The sequence below is a fragment of the Emys orbicularis genome, chromosome 9 (assembly GCF_028017835.1).
Source record: "Emys orbicularis isolate rEmyOrb1 chromosome 9, rEmyOrb1.hap1, whole genome shotgun sequence".
Lineage (NCBI taxonomy): Eukaryota > Metazoa > Chordata > Testudines > Emydidae > Emys > Emys orbicularis.
The window spans coordinates 28,828,605-28,854,765 of NC_088691.1; the positions used below are offsets into that span (position 1 = coordinate 28,828,605).

Consider the following 26,161-nt stretch of genomic DNA (forward strand, 5'->3'; position numbering starts at 1 on the left):
AGGAAATATTAATCTGAGTGAAACAATGAAACCTAAAGACCACTGAAGGAAAGAAAGACATCACAATATGGACAGGGAGAGAGAAAGAAAAGTTATACGTTATTTTATTTTATAGAAAGACTGCTTTATTCAATGCTTTAATCTATGATTTCATGGTGGTTTGGCTGTTTCCAATAAGACAAGATTTAGAAGTTCTCACAGATTTTGGCTGCAGAGGCCAACAACACTTCCCTGTAATTTTAACCCAGAAATTGACAGAGGTAGAGTAAGAGCTTCTCACACCCAATCCATGCCTCTTACAGCTTCACTTCCCACCCTACAACAGGTCCCATCGCTGAACTAACTGTTCATTCACCCACTGAAACTTCATCCTTAAATCATCACTGGGCACATCCTTATGTGTGCATCAGAGTCCAAAATATGATTAAAAACTGCCAGGAATTTGAGGATAAAGAGACTTCATATCATAGGCATAACACTGAACTAACAACTCAACCAATTTAATGACTGTATGGTTATTTGCCCATGAAACTAGTCCATTTTAATTTTCCCAAGTCAAATGAGGTATACTCTAAATAGTTTTCTGCATTGCCAAATTTCTCATGCAGTGCTTATAACTAACACATGAGGACACCTGAAAAAAGTTTTAACTCTTCGTTTTACGCTTTTAATGCGAGTGCAACAGAAGTAAGTTTAACTTCAAAAAGATTATTTTAAAAGCAGTTCTATATCTTTATATTTATTTTTCAATTAAATCAGGTATAAAGTTTTACGGTCTTGAAGCTCTATTTGGATAAGAATTCAATTCTGCATTTTGAAAAAGTGACCTCACCCAGCCATCACTGAAGGAGAACAACTAGAGCCTGGGGTTTTTCACAAAATGTAAAATATAATATCAAAACAATTAAAATGAAAAACTCACCCCAAAGCAGTGGCCCCTGAGTCTCCTGTCCCACAAGGTTGGGCCCAGCTCCCTGTTCCAGCCATTGCAACCTGGCACAGGGGACTGGAGCACCACTGAGGTTTGGCCCATCCACCCTCTCCCCCCATTATGACTCCCAGACAGGGCCTCCAGGGGCAGGACCCCACTGTGCCCTCCCCTCCCCCCGGCTTCCCACATACCCCTGAGGGCAGAACCTGACCCCCAGGTGAAGGGAAAATGGATACAACCAAATAACAAAAAACTCGCCAAAATAAAAAGAATTTCCCAGAACTCCAAATATAACCTTGGTGGTTAAAGCAACAATCAGTACTGAATCCTGTCAGATGCCTCATCACTCTGTAAGCCCATGGACAATGATCAGAAAAGCCTTGTATCAATTTCTGAGGGCCAATATATCCACATTCCTTTCTTACACAGGCCCGGCAGCAGTTGTATATGTATTTGTCACCTTAGGACTTGAATACTTCAACTTAATGCACATAAAGTTGCTCAAAGGCTTAGGAAGGCACTTGGTAGCAGCTATTTACCAAGAGCTAGAGAAGTAGACATCTGTCAGAGTAACTTGGGTGGCTTCAATAGTCCCTCACTGATGAGCACTGCAAGACATCCAGGCATGGAGGTGTGTAGGAGGTCTAAGAGCTCGTGCAACTTCCCCTGGACAACTTCCACCAGAATCTCAAATGTACCTGTCATTCTGCATAGCAAATCCTAGAACATTTTGAAGTCATCTGGTTGTAAGGTAGATATTTCAGGTACCACCCCTCATCAAAAGGTGGCAACAAGACAGGTGCTGGGTTGGAACGATCCTCCACCTGTAAGTTCTCATCAAAGCCCTGATCATCCCACACAGTCAACAACACTGCAGCATGAGCTGACAGTGGAGCTGATGGTGGGGAAGGGGATCTAGGGGTATGTTTACACTACCCGCCAGATTGGCGGGCAGCGATCGATCCAGCGGGGGTCGATTTATCTCGTCTAGTCTAGATGCGATAATTTGATCTCCAAGTGCTCTCCCGTAGACTCCTGTACTCCACCGCCGCGAGAGGCGCAGGTGGAGTCGATGGGGGAGCGGCAGCAGTCAACTCACCACGGTAAGTCGATCCAAGTGCGTCGACTTCAGCTATGTTATTCACGTAGCTGAAGTTGCGTAACTTAGATTGATTTCCCCCCCCAGTGTAGGCCAGAGCTAGCTCTGGACTGGATTGGGGTGCAGAAGCTGGTCTTCTGGCTTGTAATCTCCATAGTGCTCAGTAAGGCCATAGGTTCTAGTAAGTATAGGGAGAAGGAGGCCATGAGGTGGCAACCAAGGGATAGTATCAATGGGATAATTAAAAAAAATGAGTCCTAGACTCCCATTCTGAGATGTAAGGGTTTCAATACCTAGAACACAGAGAATGTACTGGAGACTCCTCATTGCTATTATCTGAGCCTGAGGAAGAGAAGCAGTACTCCTCTTGGGGGGTTGGAGCTTGAGTAGCTGGGAGCACACACAGGCTGTGCTCGGTACTAAGCTTGGGGTGTCAGACCATACCTTCATTACCAAAAACAGTGCCCAGTACAAAAGAGGCAATAAAGTAAGGCTATGATTTTGTCATGGAGGTCACAAAGTCACGGATTTCGTGACCTTTCAAAGACCTCCGTGACTTCAGCCCCCAGGGGTACCCCTGCCACCCCCATACTATGCGGGCAGCAGGAGGAGCCCCGCTACCTCTGCCCCCGGGGGAGTCCCGCAGCTCTGAGCCACCGTGGATGGGCACCGTGGAGCTCTGAGAGCCGGCCCCACAGCTGCCCAGCGGTTTCCCATTTTGTCATGGATATTTTTAGTAAAAATCAGGAACAGGTCTTTATTGCCTGTGACCTGTCTTTGTCATGGATCTTTTTAGTAAAAGTCACAATCTTCACCTTAGCCACAAGATCCCTTGATATCGCACAGGTTTCAGTACCAAGTACATTAGTGCTGCAGCTAGGCAAATGTAAGATGCCGGTACCAGAGATATCAGTAACAGGGGGTTCAGTGCAAGGGGTTGGTACCTGGTAATTTCCGACTCAGTGAAGAAGCTGGTCCTGGTGTTCTGTGACTGATGCCTGAGTGGGCACTACAGGGTCCCTTCTTGGGCCTTGAACTACTCTTCTCAAATGTAATTCAAGGGTATTTCTAGTTTCTTAAGGTAGGACCCAGTGATGGAGGTCTAGACCTCTTCCCCTTATAAATTCAGTCTTCCTTTCTCCCCGTAACCTCTGAGGTTTTAGCAGCTGTGGAGGATGATTCTTTACAAGTGCCTGTCTCAGATATGTAAGCCTAAGAGCCAGTGGGAGCACTTTGAGGAGGAATAGTCAAGATTTTCACCCCCAGCCGCTTCAGGATCTGAAGAGGAGCACGATGACCTATCCAGGCGAAACAATTCTAAGCAAGACTCTTTCGACTTTTGAGTTCTCTGAGAATGATTTACAAATGGCACTTCTGTCTTGTATGTACCCCTCACCATGTCACTATAAGCATCTCATACGTCCATCAGAAAGAGTAATTTTTAAAGCCTGGAGATGTGCGTTGTCATAATGACGGGATCCCAGTACCAGGAAGTCTCTCAGGCAAAGAAAAGGGCTGCTTCTTATAGTAAGAAAGGAAACAAGTAAAAAAATAGCTCAATGAATCCTCTCTATTTACAATGCAATGGATAGATCAAAGTGAGGGAGAAACTCACTGTTGGTTCCAACTCATATCCACAGTAGGGACAAGGAACTAAGAGTCAGCCCACCCTTTATGCTCTCAGATGGAAGGCACAAGGACACTCAGGGGGCAGGCGCGGCCCCAAACACTGTTGGCCAAATGAATCCGAACTCAAGTGCATGGGGTGCAAATGTTCAGATATTGCAATGTGAACAAATTCACATTTTTGGTCAAGGAGCGTTTGCAACAAAAATCTTTTCAGCAGTGAAATGTTTCATGGTATTGTTCTAACAGAGTCAATTTAGAACTTTGGCCACACTCCTGGTTTAAATATTGCGTATAGTAAAAAGTTAAGACCACACAACATCCAACCAGATGACAGCTCATGTATACTGATGTAATACCTAACAAGCAAGTTAAGGACATATCCCGGCGAAGGACTAAAGTCAACATGACAACCCCCCATAGCATCCCCATTTAAGGCTGAAACATGTTTCTCTGGTCCATGCTGTATTCTATTAATAGTTCTTTCTAAACTCTAATCAAAACCCGCTTTTTCAACCTACTGTTTAATGTCATTACCTTCCTCTAAGCCCCACAGACAGGTGGGTATCACATACATCGAATAAAAAACTTTTAAAAGGCGGGCGAGACGGACTTAAGAGAAAAAAGTTGGCTAAACAACAATTCAGGGGGTATATATGGCAGGTCAAACATATACAACGGGTGTTTTTACAATCATACAACGGGTATAATTAGGAGTTATGGAATAAAAGAAGGGATCATTTATGCTGAACTTCATAGGAAGCTTCTTGACAGATCTATTAGGCTGTGAAATAGTCTCCCAAGGAAAGTCTCAATGCACAGGTCAATTAAAGCTAGACTGGATAAAGAACTAGTAACTGCACAACAGGGAATAATCCTACATTAGCAGGGAGATTGAGTAGATAAAAGACCTTTCCCATCTCTCACTTGTGAGAAAATATGTACTCCACTTTTAGAGACAGTAACTGTGGAAGAGGATAAAGGAAACTTACCACAAATATCAAGAGATACTATATACCCTTCCACAAGAGTTTTATCCTCCTCATGTGACATGGCTAAGTAAATGAACCCCACTGTACATCTCTTCTGCAAGAAACTGACAAGTGATCTCAGCATGGATAACAGGAAGAATGGAGGGAAAACACTGGTCTTAGTTAGACTTAGTTATAGCAACAAAAATGGTAAAGAATGTCTAAAGGACAAGCAAGTTCAGGTTAATAGGGGGCTACTGGGCACAAGCTTTAAGTTTTCTAATACTGTCACCTCCACACAAGAACTTGCAAGACAGGGAATAACTTCCTCAAAAACAAGCCAATTTTCACAGGTGTGTGTTTGTGGCTTATTAGGCCTCTAAAAACTATGTCAGCCTTCTCTAACTCAGTCTCAAACTGCTGATGGTAACCTGTTTCATCAAGATTAAGAATGTTTTTGTATTATTCTGCACCCAACCCTGCAGTCCTGTTACTTATAGGAAAATTACCCTTGACTTTAATGGGAGTTTTGCCTGCATGAGGACTGCAGGATAAACAATACGGTGATCAAAGGGAGAAATTCATGTCCTGCTTCATAGGCAGAGTTGTAATGTACAAAGGCCTCAAGAATCCATCAGTATCCAGTGACACTGTAAATTCTACAGAAAAAAAGATGTACTTTTGACAGCAGTCAGGAGGATTCAGAAGCTATAAAACCAACTTTAATGGAGAAGTTCATTAATGTTAACAAGTAGGACTAAGTAGCTGTCTATTAGAAGTAGAGGATTGGAATAAAAAGGAAGTTTGTATCTTACCTTTCCAAATGATCCCTGACCAAGAACCTTAAGTAATTCAAACTGTGCGGGATCTGCTTTCTCACACCCTTCTTTCACATGGTGGGTAATAGGAATTTCTTTCACATTTCCTTCATCCTGTAAAAAAAATATATATATATGAGGCGGGGGGAAGGGGAGAGGGAGGAAATCAACACAACACTGAGAAGTATTGAAATAGTTCTCTCTTACAATATGTATATACAACTACCTCCTGCATTTTGTAGGTAATTATTGAAAGGGCACTAATGTTATATTTATTATTTAAAGTCATTTTCCTTACTGTTTATATATATTCTCCTTTAGGAATCCTGAACCTGAAGTCTGTTTCTTCACCAAATTCCCTTCCACTAAGACAATATTCTTTATGGAAGGGTTGTAAGTAGATGACGGATTGTAACCATTACAAGTTTCCCAAAATGAAAGGAATTACAGCATCACAATAGAGATTCTATAGCTAAGGCTGAGGTGGCACTTCCATTCTAAATCCCTGGCTTCAGTTCCTTTTAGCTTTCTCAAAAATCACCATCTGGGCTGAAATTTGCGCTTGGCCTTGGCCAAAATATTGTTAATTAAAATTTACTGGGGATTCCTTCATCTTTTTGAGTTAACCGAGAATAAAAGCAAGAGTCCCGAACAAACAACAAATGAGGTTATTGACCTGAACAACAGAAGGATGTGCGTCATTTGGTGACAGTCAACTGGATCTGAATAGTCTAACTAAGCTTAAGAATTCTTCATCCAATGGAAAAGCCACCCCTGTGATATGTAAAACAGTTCACAGAAAGATCAGTCTTTGCTGTGATCAGTTCACTCTTTTCAAAGTTGAGTACAAATCTGAGGTAGGGTAGGAGATTCACCAGGTCTTCAACTACTCTAGTTGCTTCTTGCAGGGATGGCACCTTCTCTCATAAGCAGTGCAGATGACAGTATGAAAATCTGTGGTGCAGCACAAAAGCAGCTACTATTAAGAAAACCCTGGGAGCCAAGGTGAAACCAAATGAGATGATGTATTGCTGATGTATTTAACCCAAGGTGAATGAGAGAAACTTCTGGTGAGCCACACAGTTAGAATATCAAATAAGCATCCTTCAAATGAAGGTAAGTGCTTGGGTCTACCACAATAATAGAAAAGGTCATTTGAGCCTTGAAATATTTGAAGGTCGAAGAGATCAGATCTGATGCGAAAAATGCTGACATTTCTTGAGCACTGCAAGCAGAAGTGAATAGACTCCAGAGAATCTTGCCTGAACTGGCATTGAGCTCACTGCTTTCAAGTCCTGGAAGCGCCCAATTGCTACCCACTTCCTCCATATTAGTTCCTTCCCATGCTCAGAAGCTATGTCTTGAGGGAAGATAGCTAAAACTCAATACATACATTATGGTATTGCACCTCAGATATAGGGGTGACGGGAAGGGGAAAGCCAACCCTGTCCTTTATGGGAGGATTGGCTTTCTGGCATCAAAATTTTTCCATGGCCAGTTTGAGGAATGGGAGAGCTACTGCCTAATATCATGCATCAAAGCGTCCAAGGTCAGATCTAAAGAGTCTCTTGAGGCAAGAACAGATATGGAAACTCTTACAGTGCTTCCTGTAAATAGACAATCTTTCTCCTTAAGGTCTTGATTTAAGGCATCCCCCCAAAAGCCTCTCCTTTGTCAAAAGCGACAATAAGATGTTTTGTTTGGAACCCTGATAGCCATATTCAAAGCTAGAGGGTCCTTCTACTCAAATTAACAGGCAGGAGTAAGGAAAAAAGTGTATGTTTCTGGGGGAAGTATCAAAGTCAAAACCCAAGGTTAGGAGTTAACTCATGAAGCTTTATGCCCAGGCAAATAGGTTAATTTTTTCCTTTGGTGCAACTTTGGTTAACAACTGTAAAGTTAACTCTCTCTTTTGTGACAAGATCATTTCTCCTTTAACTATATTAAATGCCCAGAGACTTTATTAACACAGAAATAAGGTCTCCTACTGGTTTCTCGTGCCCTTCCAGAACGAGAAGAGTGGCTAAACTTAAACTTCTGAAAGGTAGAAAATACAAAGTTAAGGTACACGCCGGCCCTGGAATGTAGCTTAACTCTGCTTCTTCTGGAGCTGGCAACAACCACTGGAAATGGTTCAGTAAGGATGCTGCAAAGGTTAAACAAACAAAGAAAGTGGTAGATGGTTTCAAGACATCAAGAGATGGACAAAGACTGGATGCCTTCATTTTCCTCCCTTCACCATTCCCTCCCTAAAGGTCTGCATGGTTTCATACTCAGAATAACTGTGATACATATTTCGTTTTATTAGATGCCTCATAACTGATCTGAAAGATCTCTTCCCAATGTAAGTCACCAATCTACTGCAATTGTCTAGGCACATGAATCTTGCCGGCTTATAGAGAATAAGAACAGAAGAGAAAGAGGGATGAAAAGAAGAAAAAAAAATCAAACGCTTTTTTAAAAAGAATCATCACCACCGCCTCTCAGTTGTAGGACAGCACCTATCTCCCCTTTTGTGGAAGTGCTGGGAGTGGTCACTCCTACTGAAGCTTATGAACTGCTGAGGTGGCATCTTCTTAATGCTGGCAAACAGCTTGAAAATTTGAGTGCAGGAACAAGTCAAAGCAGAGGGATTATAGGAGTAAATAGAGTGATTTGCATACACAGTAAGATTAGTAAGAGGTAATTGTACATCTATAAATACTTGCATTCGGCTAAAAACACTAGAGTACAAAGATCCATACACTGTACAACTGAGAATTTTGCAAGCTAGCTACCCAGAACCAAAGTGTGCAGGTGAATGGGGACAGTCCAGTTATGCATCAGGAAACATACCGTTTCTGCAAAATATGCTGTTTCACCAAAACTGAAATGTTTAGCAGAGATGTTTCCACAAAATTTTAGTTGGAAAGGTTTCTGAGTCCGAGGCAGAGAGAGAAAAAACACAGTTTAGCTCAGGGGTTCTCAAACTGGGGGTTGGGACCCCACAGGGGATTGTGAGGTTATTATATGGGGGGGTGGCAAGCTGTCAGCCTCCACCCCAAACCCCACTTTGCATCCAGCATTTATAATGGTGTTAAAAATATTTTTTAAAAGTGTTTTTAATTTATAAGGGAGGGGGTCGCACTCAGAGATTTGCAATGTCAAAGGGGTCACCAGTACAAAAGTTTGAGAACCACTGCTTTAGCTGAATTGTTCGGGTACAGGCCTGGGATATGAAAGACCCTGGTTTCAAGTCCCTGCTCTGCTCGACTTGCAGTGACTTTGGATGAAAAACTTTCCCCTGAAGCAGGCAGAGCAGAGATTTGAACATAGGTCTCCCACATCCCAAACCAGAACCCTAACCATCAGGTCACAGAGCAACACTTACATACCTTCCGCCTGTCTGTCAAATCTGTTTTTCTCAAAAATCTTTGAAAAGTTCTGTTTTCATTCCAAAGCAGAATGAGAACAAATTTTTAAACCTCAAAAGCTACCACAAAACAGAACTGTTGTGCTCCAGTCAGCTCTACTGATTAGCATGTCAGCATAGCAAATATTAATCCACAAAGTCTGAGGGCACTGTAATAGGAGAAACTTTCAGATAGAAGAACAAATGCTCAATTCCTTTCTTTTCCATTTCTTTCCACCTGTTAAGCCGGGGTGGACAAACTACAGCCCGCAGGCCAGATCCGGTCCGCCAGCTATTTTAATTCAGCCCTCGAGCTCCCGCTGGGGAGCAGGGTCTGAGTCTTGCCCCACTCCAGCGCTCCAGCCAGGGAGTAGGATCAGGGGCTGCACCACACGGCTCCCGGAAGCAGCGGCATGCCCCCCCCCCCCCCCGGCTCCTACGAACAGGGGCAGCCAGGGGCTTCCGTTCTGCATGCTGCTCCCGCCCAAAGCTCCGCCCCTACAGCTCCCATTGGCCAGGAACTGCAGCCAATGAGAGCTGCAGGGGCAGTGCCTGTGGAGGGGCAATGTGCAGCGCCGCCTGGCCGTGCCTCTGTGTAGGAGTCAGAGAAGGGACATGCCGCTGCTTCCGGGAGCTGCTTGAGGTAAGCGCCGCCCAGAGCCTGCACCCCTGAGCCTCTCCCTGTGCCCAAGCCCCCTCCCGGCCTCCGAACCCCTCAATCCCAGCCCAGAGCACCCTCCTACACCCCAAACTCCTCATCCCCAGCCCCACCACAGAGCCCTCCCCCGCACCCCACTACCCAGCCCAGAGCCCCCTCCCGCACCCTGAACTCCTCATTTCTGGCCCCACCCCAGAGCCTGCACCCCCAACCAGAGCTCGCACCCCCTCCCGCACCCCAACCCCAATTTTGTGAGCATCATGGCCTGCCATACAATTTCTATTCCCAGATGTGGCCCTCAGGCCAAAAAGTTTGCCCACCCCTGAGGTAAGCTAAGGAAGCACAGCACAACTTATTACATTTCCCTAGCCTCCACTTCCATACCACCCCTCAGTGTATTCTGGTGGGAGCAGTGGTAAAGCTACTTCATTTTAAAGAAGTCTGGTTCTCTCTATCAGCACAAGGAAACAGCAGGTGAACCACACTGGTGCAAAAATCCCTAATGTAGACAATACATCCAAGCCTCAGTCCATCCAATACAAGAACCAAAAACGCCTTTCCAATTGGTTTTCATTCTACGCATATTAGGAATTTAAGGCTATGTCTACATTAGCAAGCTAACAGCAGCACAGCTGTACCGATGCAGCTGTGTCGCTGTAAGATCACTCATGTAGCCATTCTATGCCGACAGGAGACAGCTCTCCCATCTACATAATTAAACCACCCCCAATGAGCGGTGGTAGCTATGTCAGTAGGAAAGCGCCTCCCACCGACATAACACTGTCCACACCAGCACTTCTGTCAGTGTAACTTATGTTGCTCAGAAGGGTATTTTTTTCACACCCCTGAGCAACATAAGTTATACCAACAAAAGTGCTAGTGCAGACGTAGTGTAAGTTTTACTTTAAACAAAAGGCAGGAAAGAAATACTAGCAGCATTCAAGTTGCCTGGTGACAGCAAGAATTTTCTTAGTTATACATTTAACTGCCTAATGAAATCTTAAATAGCTGTTGATGCTTCACATTAAGACAGAGAAACATTTTACTTAGAAGCCTTTCTATTTCAACATCATGGTCTTCATTTTTGTTCCTTAATACTTAGAACATTTGCATGAAAACAAATTTCTTAAGAGTTCATCTGCTCTTATGTTTATCACCCACCTTGAATCATTATCCTCTGACATCACAATTGGTTGCTGTGGAAACTGACAGTTATTAAATGGGAAGTCAGGAGAAAAAATTGTTTTTCATGCTAATGTCAATTAAAATAAAGAATAAGTCGATATAAAGCACCCTTTATAAAGGTAAAACATTTATTTTAAGAAGCAGCTAATTTATTTTATATTTAGTATACTATTTAGTTAACTACTATTAGAGAGTTGCAACTTGGCACCTTTGCTGAGCATGCAGAGACCTCTGCAACATCCGCATCAAAGAATGAATAGGTTTAAAAAAAAAAAAAAAAAAAAAAGCGCTCAGTTTTACCTTTTGGTGCATAAAAATATTAACGAATTCCAATGCTGCTTTTAAAATTTTCAATTAGGTGAAGCAACTACCAAAATGTGGTACATCTGCAGTGTATTTGCTCTGGGCATGTCTACACAGTCAGTGCATGGCAAGCCAAGGTGTGAAACTACAACACACTAGTTGCCATGCAGATGCTCCTATCAGGCACTAGAAATTCTGTAGTGCACTTTTACTTTTGGGAGTAGCTTCAGTGAGTTAGTTTGCGGCAAGACAGTGTGCTACAGATTCACACTCTGACTTGTGCCCACTAACTTGCCCTTTGCAAATACATTTCACCACAAATACATTTCACCACATAATCTTACCCTGATCATAAACTTTAAATTTTAATATTTTTCCCCAAAGGGTCACTCTCAGATTACAATTTTTCCCCAACAAATCTATTATTAAAACTGAAAATTTCTAAATGCTAATTTATTTTTCACCATTCCTCTTTACATTCATTCAGGTTGAACACTGAAAATATATTAACCCGTTTCTATTTTATTTCTAGTCTAGTCTCCCTCGATTACAAATCTGGTTAAGTGCTTTTGTGCTTTGCTGCCTGGGCAACAACATCCATTTCAGGGCTTAGCATGTGCCAAGCCTCACTGACTCGCTTGCTTGCATAAGAGGAAGTTAGTTTCAACTGCTTAAAGTGGAGGTAATCCAGCACCTACAGTGATACCACTATCAATTCTGGCTTGTTGCCCAATAATTTAGTTACAGCGTGAGGGGTGTTGGCTCCAAGCACCTCACACTCAGATCAAGCAAGCTCTGAGAGATTCCTTTAGTTCAGGTAAAGCAAAGGGCTTTGATGCAACCCACTGCTCATCTCCGTTTACCATGTGGAACAGATTTCTACCAAATTGGAGGCTGTTTACTCCATTGTGCTGGAAGATGTACATACATAAAATAAGCGTTGCTGCCCCAGGCTTACAATCTACACCACTTGAAGACTCAGATATTTTGGTAGTAATGTAGTAGCGCACAGACTGGCTATTATTACTTATAAGGTCTATTTGACACCTCTTCTCCAGCTGCCCATCCAGAAGCTATGGATATCATATTTGCTGAGAAACTACTTTTCCCATTATAAATTTAGGCTTTTTACTGTGGAAAATTACTTCGTTTCAGATTGATTCCACACAGAAAGTACCAATATTCAACATGTTTTGGGGATGTAACTTGACAAAACGTTGGACAGGATCGGTCTTTCGTACAATATTTCTAAAAAGGCCATCTTCACAGAAATGTCAAAATGACTATACCTTTGTTTTCAATAGGCAGGTTACACAACTTAGTATTTATCTTATGGGACTGAAAGACACTTCAGAAGATGTACAGCCAAACTACCAAAACAACTACAGTGAAAAGGGTGACTGAAGTTTTCAAAGTCAAAATAGTAATACATTAAGCTGTCACCCAACACAAAATCTGCCATAACTGACCAAACAATCTGTCAGAAACAGAATCTGGTCCAATAAAAGGTATTGCGTCACCCACTTTGTCTCTCAAACAATCCACACAAGTTCAGTATCCCTGTTCTAGCACCTGATGCTTCAGAGGGCATTGAAAACCACTTCATAAAAGCATCTAATCTCTCGTTTAATGTAGTATAGAGCAAGACAAAGTTCTTTCCTAATCCCCGCCAGTGAGTAACTCATGCCCTGAAGCTTGACAAGTTTTCTCCCTTTCAAATCAAACTAAATTGACTCAATAACATGGGCTAGATCAATCAAAATATTTAAATTAAGTGGGTCTAGGAAGATTCACAGACTATTTAAGAATTCCTAGCTAGCAGCCCAGGATCCAAACAGCCCAATAAAAAGCAACAGGCCACGATTTTTTAAAGTGATAGACCATCAATTTTTGGGTACCCAACTTGAGACTCCTTTAAGGAGCCCATTTTACAGAAAGAGCTGAGAATCTTCCTCAGAACCTTGAGAAGCAATGAGGTGTAGAGAAATAATTGAAAATGAGCTCTGTCCCCAATAAGAAAAACATCTATCAAACTTCAGATGCTTGCTTTGAAATAAAACATCAGATATGTAGCTTTCAGGCTTGTGGCCAAAAGATTCACTCCAGGTATCTTAAAGCATTGCACCTATAAATATCAACAGCAGAGTCAAGCTCAGTACAGGACTCTTCTACCTTCTCCTTCAACCCCAAAGAATTGAAAAGGGAGCATTATACCTTGACTTAAATGGAGATTTTATGAGCCAGTCGTCTTGGCAAGGTTATATGTTACTTATGAGGATAAGGATGATCAGTCACCATCACCAGATATTAAGTGAACAACTTTGTGGAATGCAGGCAGCACAAGATATAACATCATAAAATGGAAATGGTTGTTGCCCAGTTTAAATCTGATACACATCCTAGGCATACTTCTGATCAATATTTGGGAGCAAGATGTATACTTTCACGCCTTGATCAGGAGAATGCCTGGAAGAAGTTATGCTGAAACTGAGGACTATAATCCAATCTACTAAACTGGAGAAGGGATAACATTTTCCAGAAAAAAATGAACATGAAACATCTTCCTGAGATGCTTAGTCAGCTTTCAAAAGTCAAGAATGGGGTGCAGGCCTGCTTTTTTCTTTGGAATAAGAAAACCAGAATTAATCTCTTTGCTCTATTATGTATCTACTGTAAAATCAACAGTTGAGATCATCCCACAGAAATGAAAGATTAGGAAAGGGGCTGGGTTTTGACCTGGCCTCCAACTGGAAGGCAGCCTCATTCAGTCATCTCCAATTGTTTATACTGCTTGCTCAAACCACGGTGCACAATTCCTACAGTGGGTAAATTTTTTAAAAGGACTTCCCCCCGGCTCTATGCAAGCAATAAGCATCCAATACTATATTCATCAAAATGTACTTACATTGTAAGAATATGGTTCTCCTTCTTCCATGGGCTCATCCACCATTTTAAGACCATTCAGCTGGGAGGGAAAAAAAGATTAAACATCAGCAGCAATGTTAGAGAGACAGGAGTAAATTAGAATAGCATTACAACACAATTCCAACAGAAATACATTCATTGCCAATCTGATTAATATTATAAAGCAAGCAAAAATGAAAGTTGGGTTTCCTGTTGGATTGACAACTGCAATTTTGAACCAGGTCAGACTACAAAGACACCGGCTTATTCATTTAACAAACTGCTTTGTAAATTTTGGTATGTTGTGCTGATTGACTGGGGATTAATTTAAAATAGAAGCTGTGCATAACACTTATGTCAGACATTGCATTCAGTGCCTTCCCCACTCTTGCTTGGAAATGTCTGCCACACAGTTTAAGAAACTGTAGCTTGCCAATGAGCTAATTTAGCATTTAAGAAGGAAACATTATGAACAGGTCTTAGATTTATCAAGAAGTTAAAATCAAGTATAAATTCTGTGTGTATTGGAATATTTTGAAAAATAATTTGAGATTCCATAACAATATTTCCTTAAAGTAATTTTGAAAATTGTTATATTTGCCATTATTCAAATTATCTAGATAATTCTAGCTTGGCAAATAGAGTAATTCTCAAACTTGGTGAGGTACTACCATGTCTAGTGGATGAATTGAGGTCCACAGGATTTTTTAAAATTGGAAACAAAGAATTATAGATGCCACAGAGAAGGAAACTGGTCTGTGAACAGATCATTTTAAACAGCTGGTATTTAAAAGGAACAGGAAAAATAGGAGTAATATTGTGTAGATTTAATAGAAACAATTTGGAAGAAAATGAAACTAGTTTAAATAAAACACTACCCCACCCGTAACAAATAATCTTCCTTTTTCAGCTTCTCAACCAACTAAAAGTACAGTAAGCCAACATACTAAACACATTTAATTTATAAAATTAGTAATGTAGATGTCCTGTAGTTAAACTTTCCCCCCTCATTAACAAACACTAAATTTGGCCTAACAGTTGAAACTTAAGAAACACAAAAATAAAAGAATATGCCCTGCTTCAACATGCAATGTATTAATTTAAAAACTGGAAAAACCTGGTGAAAAGGGTGAGGCCAATTATTCATTTTGATATAGTAATTACCATGCAATTCAAAAAACTAGTAATTATCACAACATCTCCACCCTCATGTGGCACACACATCACTCAGGAAAATGTTAAATAATATAAATATTATGAGAAACATGTTAGTAAACTAATATTTTTTGTTTCTGGACATGAAAATTCAGGCAATACATTAGATTACACAGCTAAATACAAGCCAGATTTTAAATTGTATCTACTCTTTTTGGCCTATCTAAAATATCAAGAGAAAGAATAGAATGTTTACCAATACATCTCTTCCTTCACTGTTACATGTGATTTTTAGGAGAAGTTTAATTCCTGAATTAGTGAAATCTGATGCAAAGTAAATCTGAAATCTGGTTAGCAAGATGCAACCCAGAAAAAAGCAGTAGTATTTTTATTTTATTTTTTTAAATTTTTTTTTTAAGTGTACTCAAATGCTGTTCAGAGCAAAAGTTGAGGTTTTGGCTAACTTCAGTCTCTACCTAGTTTTTTTTATTTTATATATCTTTTTATCAGAGTTAGATGATTTTTTAACATTAAACAAATCTCTCTTAATTTGACCGCTGGTTAATCAGATGCTAGTCAGTTCTGCCCCCTCTTCCTAACAACATGCACACACTCCACTCCCTCAAGACTGCAGATCCCTATGCTACTACCTGAAGTTTCTGGATACTTCCAGAACACTTTTAAAAACAGCTTGCTTCTGAACTGTACACAAAAAGTCTTATAAGTGAGAAACCTTAGAGGGGAAAGTCAACATGCTACCTGGAGCTGTGCGCGTGCATGTGCATATACACATACACATTGTACAACTTCTCTCTTATCAGAGGGGTAGCCGTGTTAGTCTGAATCTGTAAAAAGCAACAGAGGGTCCTGTGGCACCTTTAAGACTAACAGAAGTATTGGGAGCATAAGGTTTCGTGGGTAAGAACCTCACTTCTTCAGATGCATTACTTGAGGGTTCTTACCCACGAAAGCTTATGCTCCCAATACTTCTGTTAGTCTTAAAGGTGCCACAGGACCCTCTGTTGCTTTTTAACTTCTCTCTTGTGCACTCCGCCACTTGAGATTTACCAGACTTATCAGTCTTTTCTTATTATTATTATTTAGTGTTCATGAAAATTGCCATAATGACAACTCTGGAGAGTGAGCACTGTTTATCCACAACAGAAGTACAATTCAGTATAAGCAGAAGCTTCTCCATGCCAGCCTGTTCTGGAGGCGCTGTTGAAGGCATCAGGTGTTACTATCAATCTCGACTGGAACGTAAAAGGCTTTGTATCCCATATACGATACCAAACAACTACTAGTTTTAGAGGTTTTAAATAATACAGATGTACATATTACTTTCGCCATGAAAGACTTTTATTAGACAACATTTTTGTATGCAAGTCATCATTACAATCAATGGGTTAGTGATCTTGTTATTGATCTGTGGACGTTCTATAAGGCACTCTGATATCAACAGTAAGGTGTGGCCAAAACTTCAAGCCTGGTTACCTAAAATTAAGCTCCTGGATCCATATTTAGGCACCTACATTTTAGTGGCCAGATTTACAGGCATGCCAAACACTTGTAGGCCCCCATAAGAGCTCAACTTTAGGCAAGCAGGCATGAAAATTTGGTCAACACCTAGATGTATTTTCCCCCAAAAAATCTATTATGCTGTTTGTTCAGCATACTTTCCACACATCCTGCATATCCATACTTTTGCATTCCTGTCAACTCATATACAGTAAAATACTGAATTTAATGGCAGGTAGTCAAAAGTTACCTTAATTAGCAGTTTCCTGTTATATGTTTTGTCTCTCCAATACAGTATTAGTTTTTGCTGTCCATTCTCTCTTTCTTTATCTAACTTTAAAACTCACTCTATTGGGCCCAGTGAAGTATACTAGAATATGTCACATCCCAAGGTTGTTGCTACTAAACCACAGTTTCACCTACTGAACTCTGTCAATGTGGCTCACTACTTAAACTTCATAAAAACAAGCTTTTGGCTCACCAAAACTTGACTCACCTGCAGTGTGCACTTTTAAAATATTTTTCAGATAAGCTATCAGATCAATCCACACACGACTGCAAATTTAAAGACTAAAATGGTGCAAACAAACATTTTCTATCATCCTCAAATTCCACCTCTCTTGTCAAGCGTTTACTAGAGAAATTTCCTTTTAGTTTTAACTCTGTATACCAACTTTTTAGTCCAAAGAAATATTCAAGTTTATAAATCTGGTTTTACAGTCTGACATTGTTGTACACTACAATGCTGAATTATTCACTTGTGAACTATAACCACCATTCCTCAAACAAATCCTCAAATAAACCCATGGACTGCAAGCCACAATCCAGTAGTTTTAAACAAGGGCACAAACTTTGTGCTATTGACCTACAAAAAGTCAAAATTATGACAAAATGAGTCACAAACTTTTTAATATTCTGTAGAATTACTTACATTCAGCAAAGGTTTAATATTCAGCATTATGTATTACCTTACATAAAATGCTATACAGCAAATACTAAATAAAATATCAATCCTAACTCCTACCCTTAAAGAAAAACAAAACAAATACTAACTTGAATTCTGGCTTTTCAGATTACTTTTTTCAGTAGAAGTTATTACTGCCAAGTCGCTTATCCATTGAGATATATTCAGCTATTTTTAATAAAGTTTCTGATTGTTATATACAAAGGATAAAGGAATTATTCTAGCCCACCAAGTAAACAACATGTATCTATTTAGGGGGGCACAAAATTAAGTTTAGAACATTAGATCCTTGGGTGCATTTATCTTCAGAAAAGAAATGTGAACTAGAAAACACAGGCTAATCCTTTCACAGGAAACTTGTGAAAGGAAACAACATAGCTAGTGAGAACCAACAAGTGCCATCAGAATGAGAGACACTAGAATCACTCAGCTGTTCAGTATTTAACTTCTTTGTAATTATTAAAAGGCTATTAAACCATCAACTCAAAAGCTAACTGCAGCAATACTTTTCAGCAAACTGTATAAATTTAAAAAGGTGCTCTAGATTACTGGTAGTACAGATTAAAAGAAACCTCTGCATACAAAAAGACAAGACTAAAGTCATATCATATAAGCCAAGACAAAACTAATGGTGAAAACTTACTTTTTCAGTTGAACAGCTCTGAAGGTCCAACCAACCTTTCAATGCCAAACTGCCTGTCTATATGAAGTTAAAGTGTAATTTGCTTTCTAATTTAAATACATTGCTACAGCTTCAGTGGATCCCGTGACTGGTTGGGAGTGCACTGTATTAATTTGGGAGACTACATTAATGTTTTTTTTTTTATTTCCTTTAAATCAAGCCTTTTGGCTAAGTAGGGCTGAGATATGTCTACTAGAGTAAAATATCATATTACACAACAGCCTGAGTTCCATAACTCCTCCAACAAGATAAACTCTCAATGTCATCACAGGCCCCTTAAAAAAATAGCCACAGTAGTTCTAACACTACTAAAGTTGTCTCAGCTTGTTTAGTGAGTTTGTTTTGCTTTAATGTGCCTGGAGCTTTTAGCTATAAGAAGAGAAGAGCAGAAGTGGAGCACTCCAACTGGTTGACAACACTTCCAAACCATGAGGGAATCCAGTTCTCAAAGGTCAAAAAATTACCCCCTACTTAAAATTCTTCATTTTCATCTTTCCAACAGAATTAAAGAATAAAAGAAAAATAAAAGCAGCAGAAGTGGGCATTTTATAAATGCAATACCACCAGGGGTGCAGGATTAAGATCTACAGTCAACCAGGTAAAGCCACCACATATAAAGGGGGGTTCATAAGCTTGGAGCAACAGATAAAAACATTGCATTTAGATCTCTCAAACTTTTTTACTGGTGACCCCTTTCACATAGCAAGCCTTTGAGTGCGACCCCCCCTTATAAATTAAAAACACTTTTTTATATATTTAACACCATTGTAAATGCTGGATGCAAAGCGGGGCTTGGGGTGGAGGTTGACGGCTCACAACCCCCCCCCATATAATAACCTCATGATCCCCTGAGGGGTCCTGGCCCCCAGTTTGAGAACCCCTGACGTAAAAGCTTCTGCTAAATACTATGCTTCCATGAAGATGGTCTTCACTCTTATAATACTCCTGACCATGCTATGTCACTGCAACTATATTACTCAACTGTATCTGTACCCCTGCCTGAAATGTCATCACTGTGGTATCTGGTCACCTGAGTTGCATATGTTAGCTATCTTATAGTACAGGTTTTGCATGCTTCCAGAAGGGGATGTAGGTATAAGTCTCATGTGACACTGTTAAATAGATCTGGATGTAAAGCAGGAATTCCATTTTGCAAAATATTGAGATTTTGACATTTATTTTCATTCTGATGTGGAACAAAAACAGACCTTTCAAAAATTTTAGCCAAAAAACAAAACAAAACAAGGCAGCCCAGAACAATCATCAGCCCAATGACTACGGCATTCACGTGGGAGATGCTGGTTCAAGTCCTGTTCTGCCTAAACACCAACTATAAAAAATCTTCTTTTGGCCCAATGAATATTTAACTATTCATTCAAACTGGAACAACTACAACAGTAGACTGACTTTATAGCCTGTGGTTATGGCACTCATCTGAGATGTGGAAGACCCAGGTTCAAGTCAATCATTCACTGGGCTACTGGTTATTGTGGGGTATTTCTGTGTCTCCCTCCTGCCCCCTTCCAATTGTTTTGTTGAAACCAATACATTTCCAAGAAAAGTAATAATACTATATGGAGATATACCTATCTCATAGAACTGGAAGGGACCCTGAAAGGTCATTGAGTCTAGCCCCCTGCCTTCACTAGCAGGACCAAGTACTGATTTTGCCCCGATCCCTAAGTGGCCCCCTCAAGGATTGAACTCACAACCCTGGGTTTAGCAGGCCAATGCTCAAACCACTTAGCTATCCCTCCCCCACTGAGTTTTGTGTTAAAAAAAAAATCAATACTTTCCACCAAGAAAAAAATATAAAAAAATTCATAACCAGCTCTAATAGTAAGTGACCAAATGAGGAAGTTAATTATGGAGGTTATTAGGGTCACTATATATGGAACTCAATTCTAACTATGAGTCTTGAATAGAAACTCCGCAATACCTGGAAGGATAGGTGAGACAAGGAAGAGGATGGTCCAGTATCTAGGACATGAACCTGGGACTCTGGTTAAATCTTCTGCTCCACCAGGGCTGTGTAACCCTGGGCAAGTCACTTAGTCTCTCTCTGCTTCAGTCTCTATCCCTAAAAATGGGGACAATATTACCTCCGCTCATGGTGTATCAAGAGGATAACTACATTAAAGATTGAGACATGCTCAATACTACAGTAACGAGGACCATATGTTTAATTTAGGTAGGTAGGGAAGATTTGGGCTGTGTAGCTCACAGTAGTCTATGTAGCTAAAAGATGTTAACATTTCTTAAGTCCTTTGTATACCACACATATAACTAAGTTATTGGGGCAAGTTACAAAATGTTTGGTCCCTGATCTAGGTTCAACTGTATTAAGTATGGATGGGATCTCACCATGCCCCACAACTGGATTAAATCCCTGAATAGCCCAAAACCTAAGATTTCACCAGCTGTAAGGACATAGTAAGGCTCCTTCCACACTATAAGCTTCAACTAGATTGGGGCAGCTGCACTGTAGGTGTGTCCCATAACAGTTATAGCGAGGGCCCTGCATAAATCATGATTTCACAGAGGGCATGGAAGTGAAAAATGCACAGAAACTGTTATTTTAATTTTGTTTTTAAAGATAAATGTCTACAAAGTCTTTAGTACAATAAAATCACCTTCGCTAGTCAATTTCAAGGACAGAATGAATTTCACAAGTATCCTTAGTCAAAATTAACTAAGTTTACTGGTAAAATTCATTCCATTCTCAAAATTGGCTAAATTTAAAATTGAAAAATTCTTTGTCCATTTTATGATGGAAAGACAGTAGTTTATAGAACAGTATTTAGTGTACGGAAGGAAACTGTGGTCCATAATGGAAATGCAGAAAAGAGGTAGTGTAGCACCCGGATGATTGTGTTTACGGAGGTTATTGGAAGACAGAGGATGGACAATGAAATAGGTAAGATTTAAAGTTGATGGGGATGTATTTAACTTGTTCCTTAACTTAATGAAGAGGTCTAAATATGTAAATCAGTTAATATCCCAGATGACAGCTGTGTTAACTAGCATATAATGATATTCCTTCAGCTAGAGCTGCAGCAAAGTTTCTTGCAAGCTATCCTGGTGGACTACTTCAAGTCATCTAAAAACCAGCACTGGTCTTTTCAGAGGTTCATACTCCACAACAAACAATTCCAAGATAAGCTACCCCAACTTCTAAAGTAGTAAACAAAAACACTAATACCCATTATTATGGTTTATAGTTACACAACTAGCATTAATTCATTGGTTTCAGATACTGTTAAAGGTATTTGTGTGCTTAGATTTTTTGTAAAACCTGTTCTCATTTATGTTGATTTTCACAAAGTTGTCTATCATTACGGTGCCTAAGCACTGACATCAATTCACAAGTTATAAACTACTACTACTAATATGCCTCTCAATTCTTATATCTTCAAAAACAGATTATAAGTCTTGTAAACTTTCAGCCAAACACAAATTTAGGTACTTAATTCACCTTCCCAGACTGACAATATTCATAACAGTTGTATGCCTAGTCTCTAGATACTCTGCCAATAGTGTACACCAGTAATGGTTCAGTATTCAACAAAATATGAAAAGAACAAATTTAAAAGGATGTCTTATAAACAGCAGCCAAAATCAAAGCGATGCACACTTGTTTCAAACTGATACAACAATGAGCACCAGAAAAAAAGATGCAGAGACTTGGCACAACAACAGAAACAGTAAGGCTTAACTCATATACATAACAATATTTGCCTTCTCCAAAACTAACAGCATTATCTTAAGCAAATATCCCTTTTGTTATGGTTGAATAATTTCATTTCTGGTCTCTGTTATTCTGGTTTATTTCCTTGTGGATTTTAACCAATGAAGAGATAGTTTTCCCATGTACATATCTACTCTTCAAAGAGCTTACAACATGGGTATAACAATTTACAAAACTAATAGATGCTATCTGAAGAGACTGACAGATGTAATAAACCAAATTAAAAGACATAGGATTTTGAAGTTAACACTAATTCTAATTTTGCATATTACCACCTTTATTTGATTAAAGGCTGATTAATACCCAATTTAACAGGAGTACTTGTGGCACCTTAGAGACTAACAAATTTATTAGAGCATAAGCTTTCGTGGGCTAAAACCCACGAAAGCTTATGCTCTAATAAATTTGTTAGTCTCTAAGGTGCCACAAGTACTCCTGTTATTTTTGCGGATACAGACTAACACGGCTGCTACTCTGATACCCAATTTAAGTATCTCTTTTCATTTCTTAATTCATGTGATGTTTCCAAACAGAGAAATTTTCAATTCCCCCTTACTCTCTTCAAAAGAAAATGCTAAAGTACTACAAGAATTCTGGAATAGTATCACAACACAAAAATGCAATATTAGTACAAGTAAATTATTAATTTTAATTATATTTTTAAAGATTGAGTTGAAAACTGAATATATGTTGTAAACAAACAAGTTTACTTATGTTTCTTAGTAATGCCAGAATTCTCTTGTCTTCTATGTGTATCTGGCTAACTTCTCTAGAATCAGTGAATTGTTCAATATAATCTAATTGTTCAAAAACACATCACATCTAAAAGACCCAACCACACAACTTCTTGGAGAGTTACAGCTTCTGGTAGGTATATGGAGGCCTTCTTGCATTTGTACATAAAACAGTTATCTTTACAATTAGCTTTGAGGTTCTAAATACATTGTGAGCATAAGTACAATGTTCATTTTGCTTATATTGCCCAAACTATTAGTGACTGCAATAAGTTTTCCGCTTTTAACAACAAACAAAATTGTTTGCTGAATGGCAAGAAGTTAAAAGCATCTTCTAATCTTACAGGAACTTTATAACCCAAGTATGTTTTGGTATGGGCCCTTGAACAGAAGGGGTTCATACTCAACAGGATTTCAGGTTTTGTTGAATGAATTTTTTTAAATAAAACTTGTCAATCTGTTTCAATATGAGAAAGTCAAACATTTGTTATAGATATGATAAGATAACTAGAAATGCAGAGTGAAATAGATTTCCCAGTGTTATTTTACACGATTTCTCTATGGAAATACACAAAAGCACAATGAAAGGCATCCTACAGGTTTAATTAACCTTCAAAAAATAGAAGCATATTTTGGTATGAGTAACTTGATGAAATTCACTTGACTTATCTTGAAAGAAAAAGTGGCCATAGCCACTACAGCCACTATAAAGGTGACCTGAAAAAGAGGTTATGACCTGTTTCTTTCTTTAAGGTGTATAAATAAGATTAGAAAGATGTCCTACCTCTCCCCTCACAAAAATATCCACTTTTTTTTTTTTTAAACGTAAATTCAATCCTTGATGATTGTTTCCAAGGGAGAGTCAATGGACAAATAAAGCAGTACATCAAAGAAATCATATGTGAAACTGGATAGGAAAGAGGAAGTTATTTTTATTTAACATGTTGTTCCACATTTAAGGAAAGCTCCTGAACACACACACAAATAAAAAGTAGTTTCTTTTGGTTTTGGGTTTTTTGTTTGTTTGTTTTTTGGTAAAGATTTGACACCAAATCCCTTTCAATAAGAGCTTGAATACATATACAGAGCTCTGTCATACTACCTTTCAGACCACCTTTCAGGTGTTTCATATATCATAAAGAAGCAATTACAGGGCACAACTTCTCCTTCAGATTCCTCCTAAATTGGCTGTAGAGCCAACTCGAACGAATGGATAAGACGTAATTCAAGTGGACCAAAAAGTCAAATGAAAAGGCATGAACCAAACTGAGAATCTGGCTCTGACTCTACAATTGTATCGGGACAAACAGATCCTTGCACTCACATGGAGCTCCACTAGCTCCAATGGGGATTTGGCCAAACAGATCCAACTGTAGGATCAAAGCCAAATTCTCAAAGTTCCATTCATGTTCTCATCTTGGGAGAAAGATTACATTTGTAGAAGAATTATTAAAAAGGACATGGCCAACATGACACTTTAAACCGTGTCCTGGTCACTTTCACATTCTAGTTCCCATGAGTATACTGTTATTACTGCATATATATTTATAAGCAAAAACTTAGTTTTCATCTATTTAACATCATGAAAACATTTGTGTATATTGACTGTTGTAAAAATATATTTCATTCGCCATACATATGAAGCCTAAACTACTTGACAGAGATCCTTAACTCATCACCACTCATTAAAAAAAAAAAAAAAAAAAAAAAACAGACAGTTAATGTCAGTGATTACTAAGTGACTTCTCATTTTTGTCACAGGAACATAAGAATTACCACACCAGATGAGACCAGAGTCCATTTAGTCCAGTGCCTCTGATGCTTCAAAGGAAAAGTGCAGAAAAACCATGAAGTGGGCAACTGTGGAATAAATTATCCATAGGGAAAACTTATTTCTAATTCCTCAGAGGTTGGTTTTATGCCTTGAAACAACAGTACTTCCCATAATAAATATTTTATTTTCCCTCCTAGATTGTCAGTTCAAAAAATAAGTGCCATTTCATTGGAAATGTACTTATCTACCTTAAAACATGGGATAAATTTAGCCAACAAGCATATCCTCAAAGATAATTTCTGAATGGTCACCAACAGACTGGAGCACTGATACTAGAGTAAATGGCCTGCCCTGAAAAATATGTTATTGAAAAATCATCACTATTAACTCCTTGCAACTCCATAGAGTCCATGGTCACTTTAGACCCTCCAAATCGAAAACATGAAGTGGCATGATGCAGTACAAACTAAGGTTAATTCTACACGTTTACATACAGGATCAAACCCCGCCAATATAAAAAAGATTTAACTCAAAATAAACTACAGTTTAAACCCAGTTACTGAGTGAACAGGGACTTCCTAAAAAGAACTCAAAAATGCTATTGTATGTGTGTGATCCAATACATACAAAATAGTATATTGCAAAATGGTAAATATTTGCATTTTTAGTTTATGAAAATGCAGCTACAAGGAAAAGTCCTTTATGCATTTAAAACATAAAAGGAGAATATAAAATAAAGACTGTTCAGCAAATGCAATTTGATTTTAATATCAGGCATACTAATTTCTGTTCTTGAATTACAGTGCATCCAAAAATCTAATAGAGAGTTGTGTGAATTCATGACAAACAGTTCATTAGTCTTGCTATTTGTGATTCATCCTAAGCCGTTTCTGATTTCTCAAGTTTGTTATTTACAAAAGTTATTCACTGAATCACTTCATACAATTTCTGGCCTTTTAATTGTACAAACAGTTTGTTATAAATATTCAAAATTAGACATCTGAGCTGTTTTGGTTGGACATACGTCACATGGTACGTTGGCTTCCTGAGCATAACTCTCGGAATCAGGTTTCTAACAAGGTCCACTGCCAATTTCACATTTCTTTCTTTAGTCCCAACCCAGCAAAGCACTTAAGCACAGCGTAGCCCTGCTGTAGGTAGTATGAGCACTGAGGCTAAACCTATCTTCTCCAAATATTGCTGCTAGCAAACTCATGTGCTAGAATATTTGTGGAAAGCTAAAACTGAACACAAAAGCAACAGGAACACAGTCAAAGAAAGTCAGCTAAAAAAATTGCAATATTTGTCCAACTATAAGCGACAACAATGTGAAGTATGTACATTTTAAAAATGTACACGTTTAAGTACTTACCTATAACACCACCTGAATTTCACCTTTTTAAAACATATGGATATATTATAGTACTAGCTGAAAACAGCTGAATGATGGCATGTAAATTCTTCAGAATAAAAAAATATTTATTGCTTGAGATGCAGTTCTATTATTTTAACAAATCGTAGTATAAATACAATCTTCATACACAACCTGCAACGGAATGTTTTTATCCAGACATCCATTGTTACTATTATAATAGTATTTTTCTAAATTACTTAGATACATAGACTGTGATTAAGTATTAAATCACTAGAATATTTAAGAGTGTGTACAGCTATAGTAATTACAGTGCTTAGAAACAGCA

The 26,161-nt window shown here is 39.0% G+C and overlaps 1 protein-coding gene across 1 annotated transcript in view; it reads right to left on the reverse strand.

Annotated features, from left to right (window-relative positions):
* Window positions 1-26,161, reverse strand: part of RPS6KA6 (ribosomal protein S6 kinase A6) — a 74,510-nt gene that overhangs the window by 46,074 nt on the left and 2,275 nt on the right. Inside the window, exons 2-3 of the mRNA XM_065410422.1 lie at window positions 13,888-13,947; window positions 5,443-5,559 (exon numbers count right to left, since the gene is read on the reverse strand). Coding sequence (XP_065266494.1) covers window positions 5,443-5,559; window positions 13,888-13,947 — 177 coding nt within the window. The remainder of the gene's footprint in view (window positions 1-5,442; window positions 5,560-13,887; window positions 13,948-26,161) is intronic.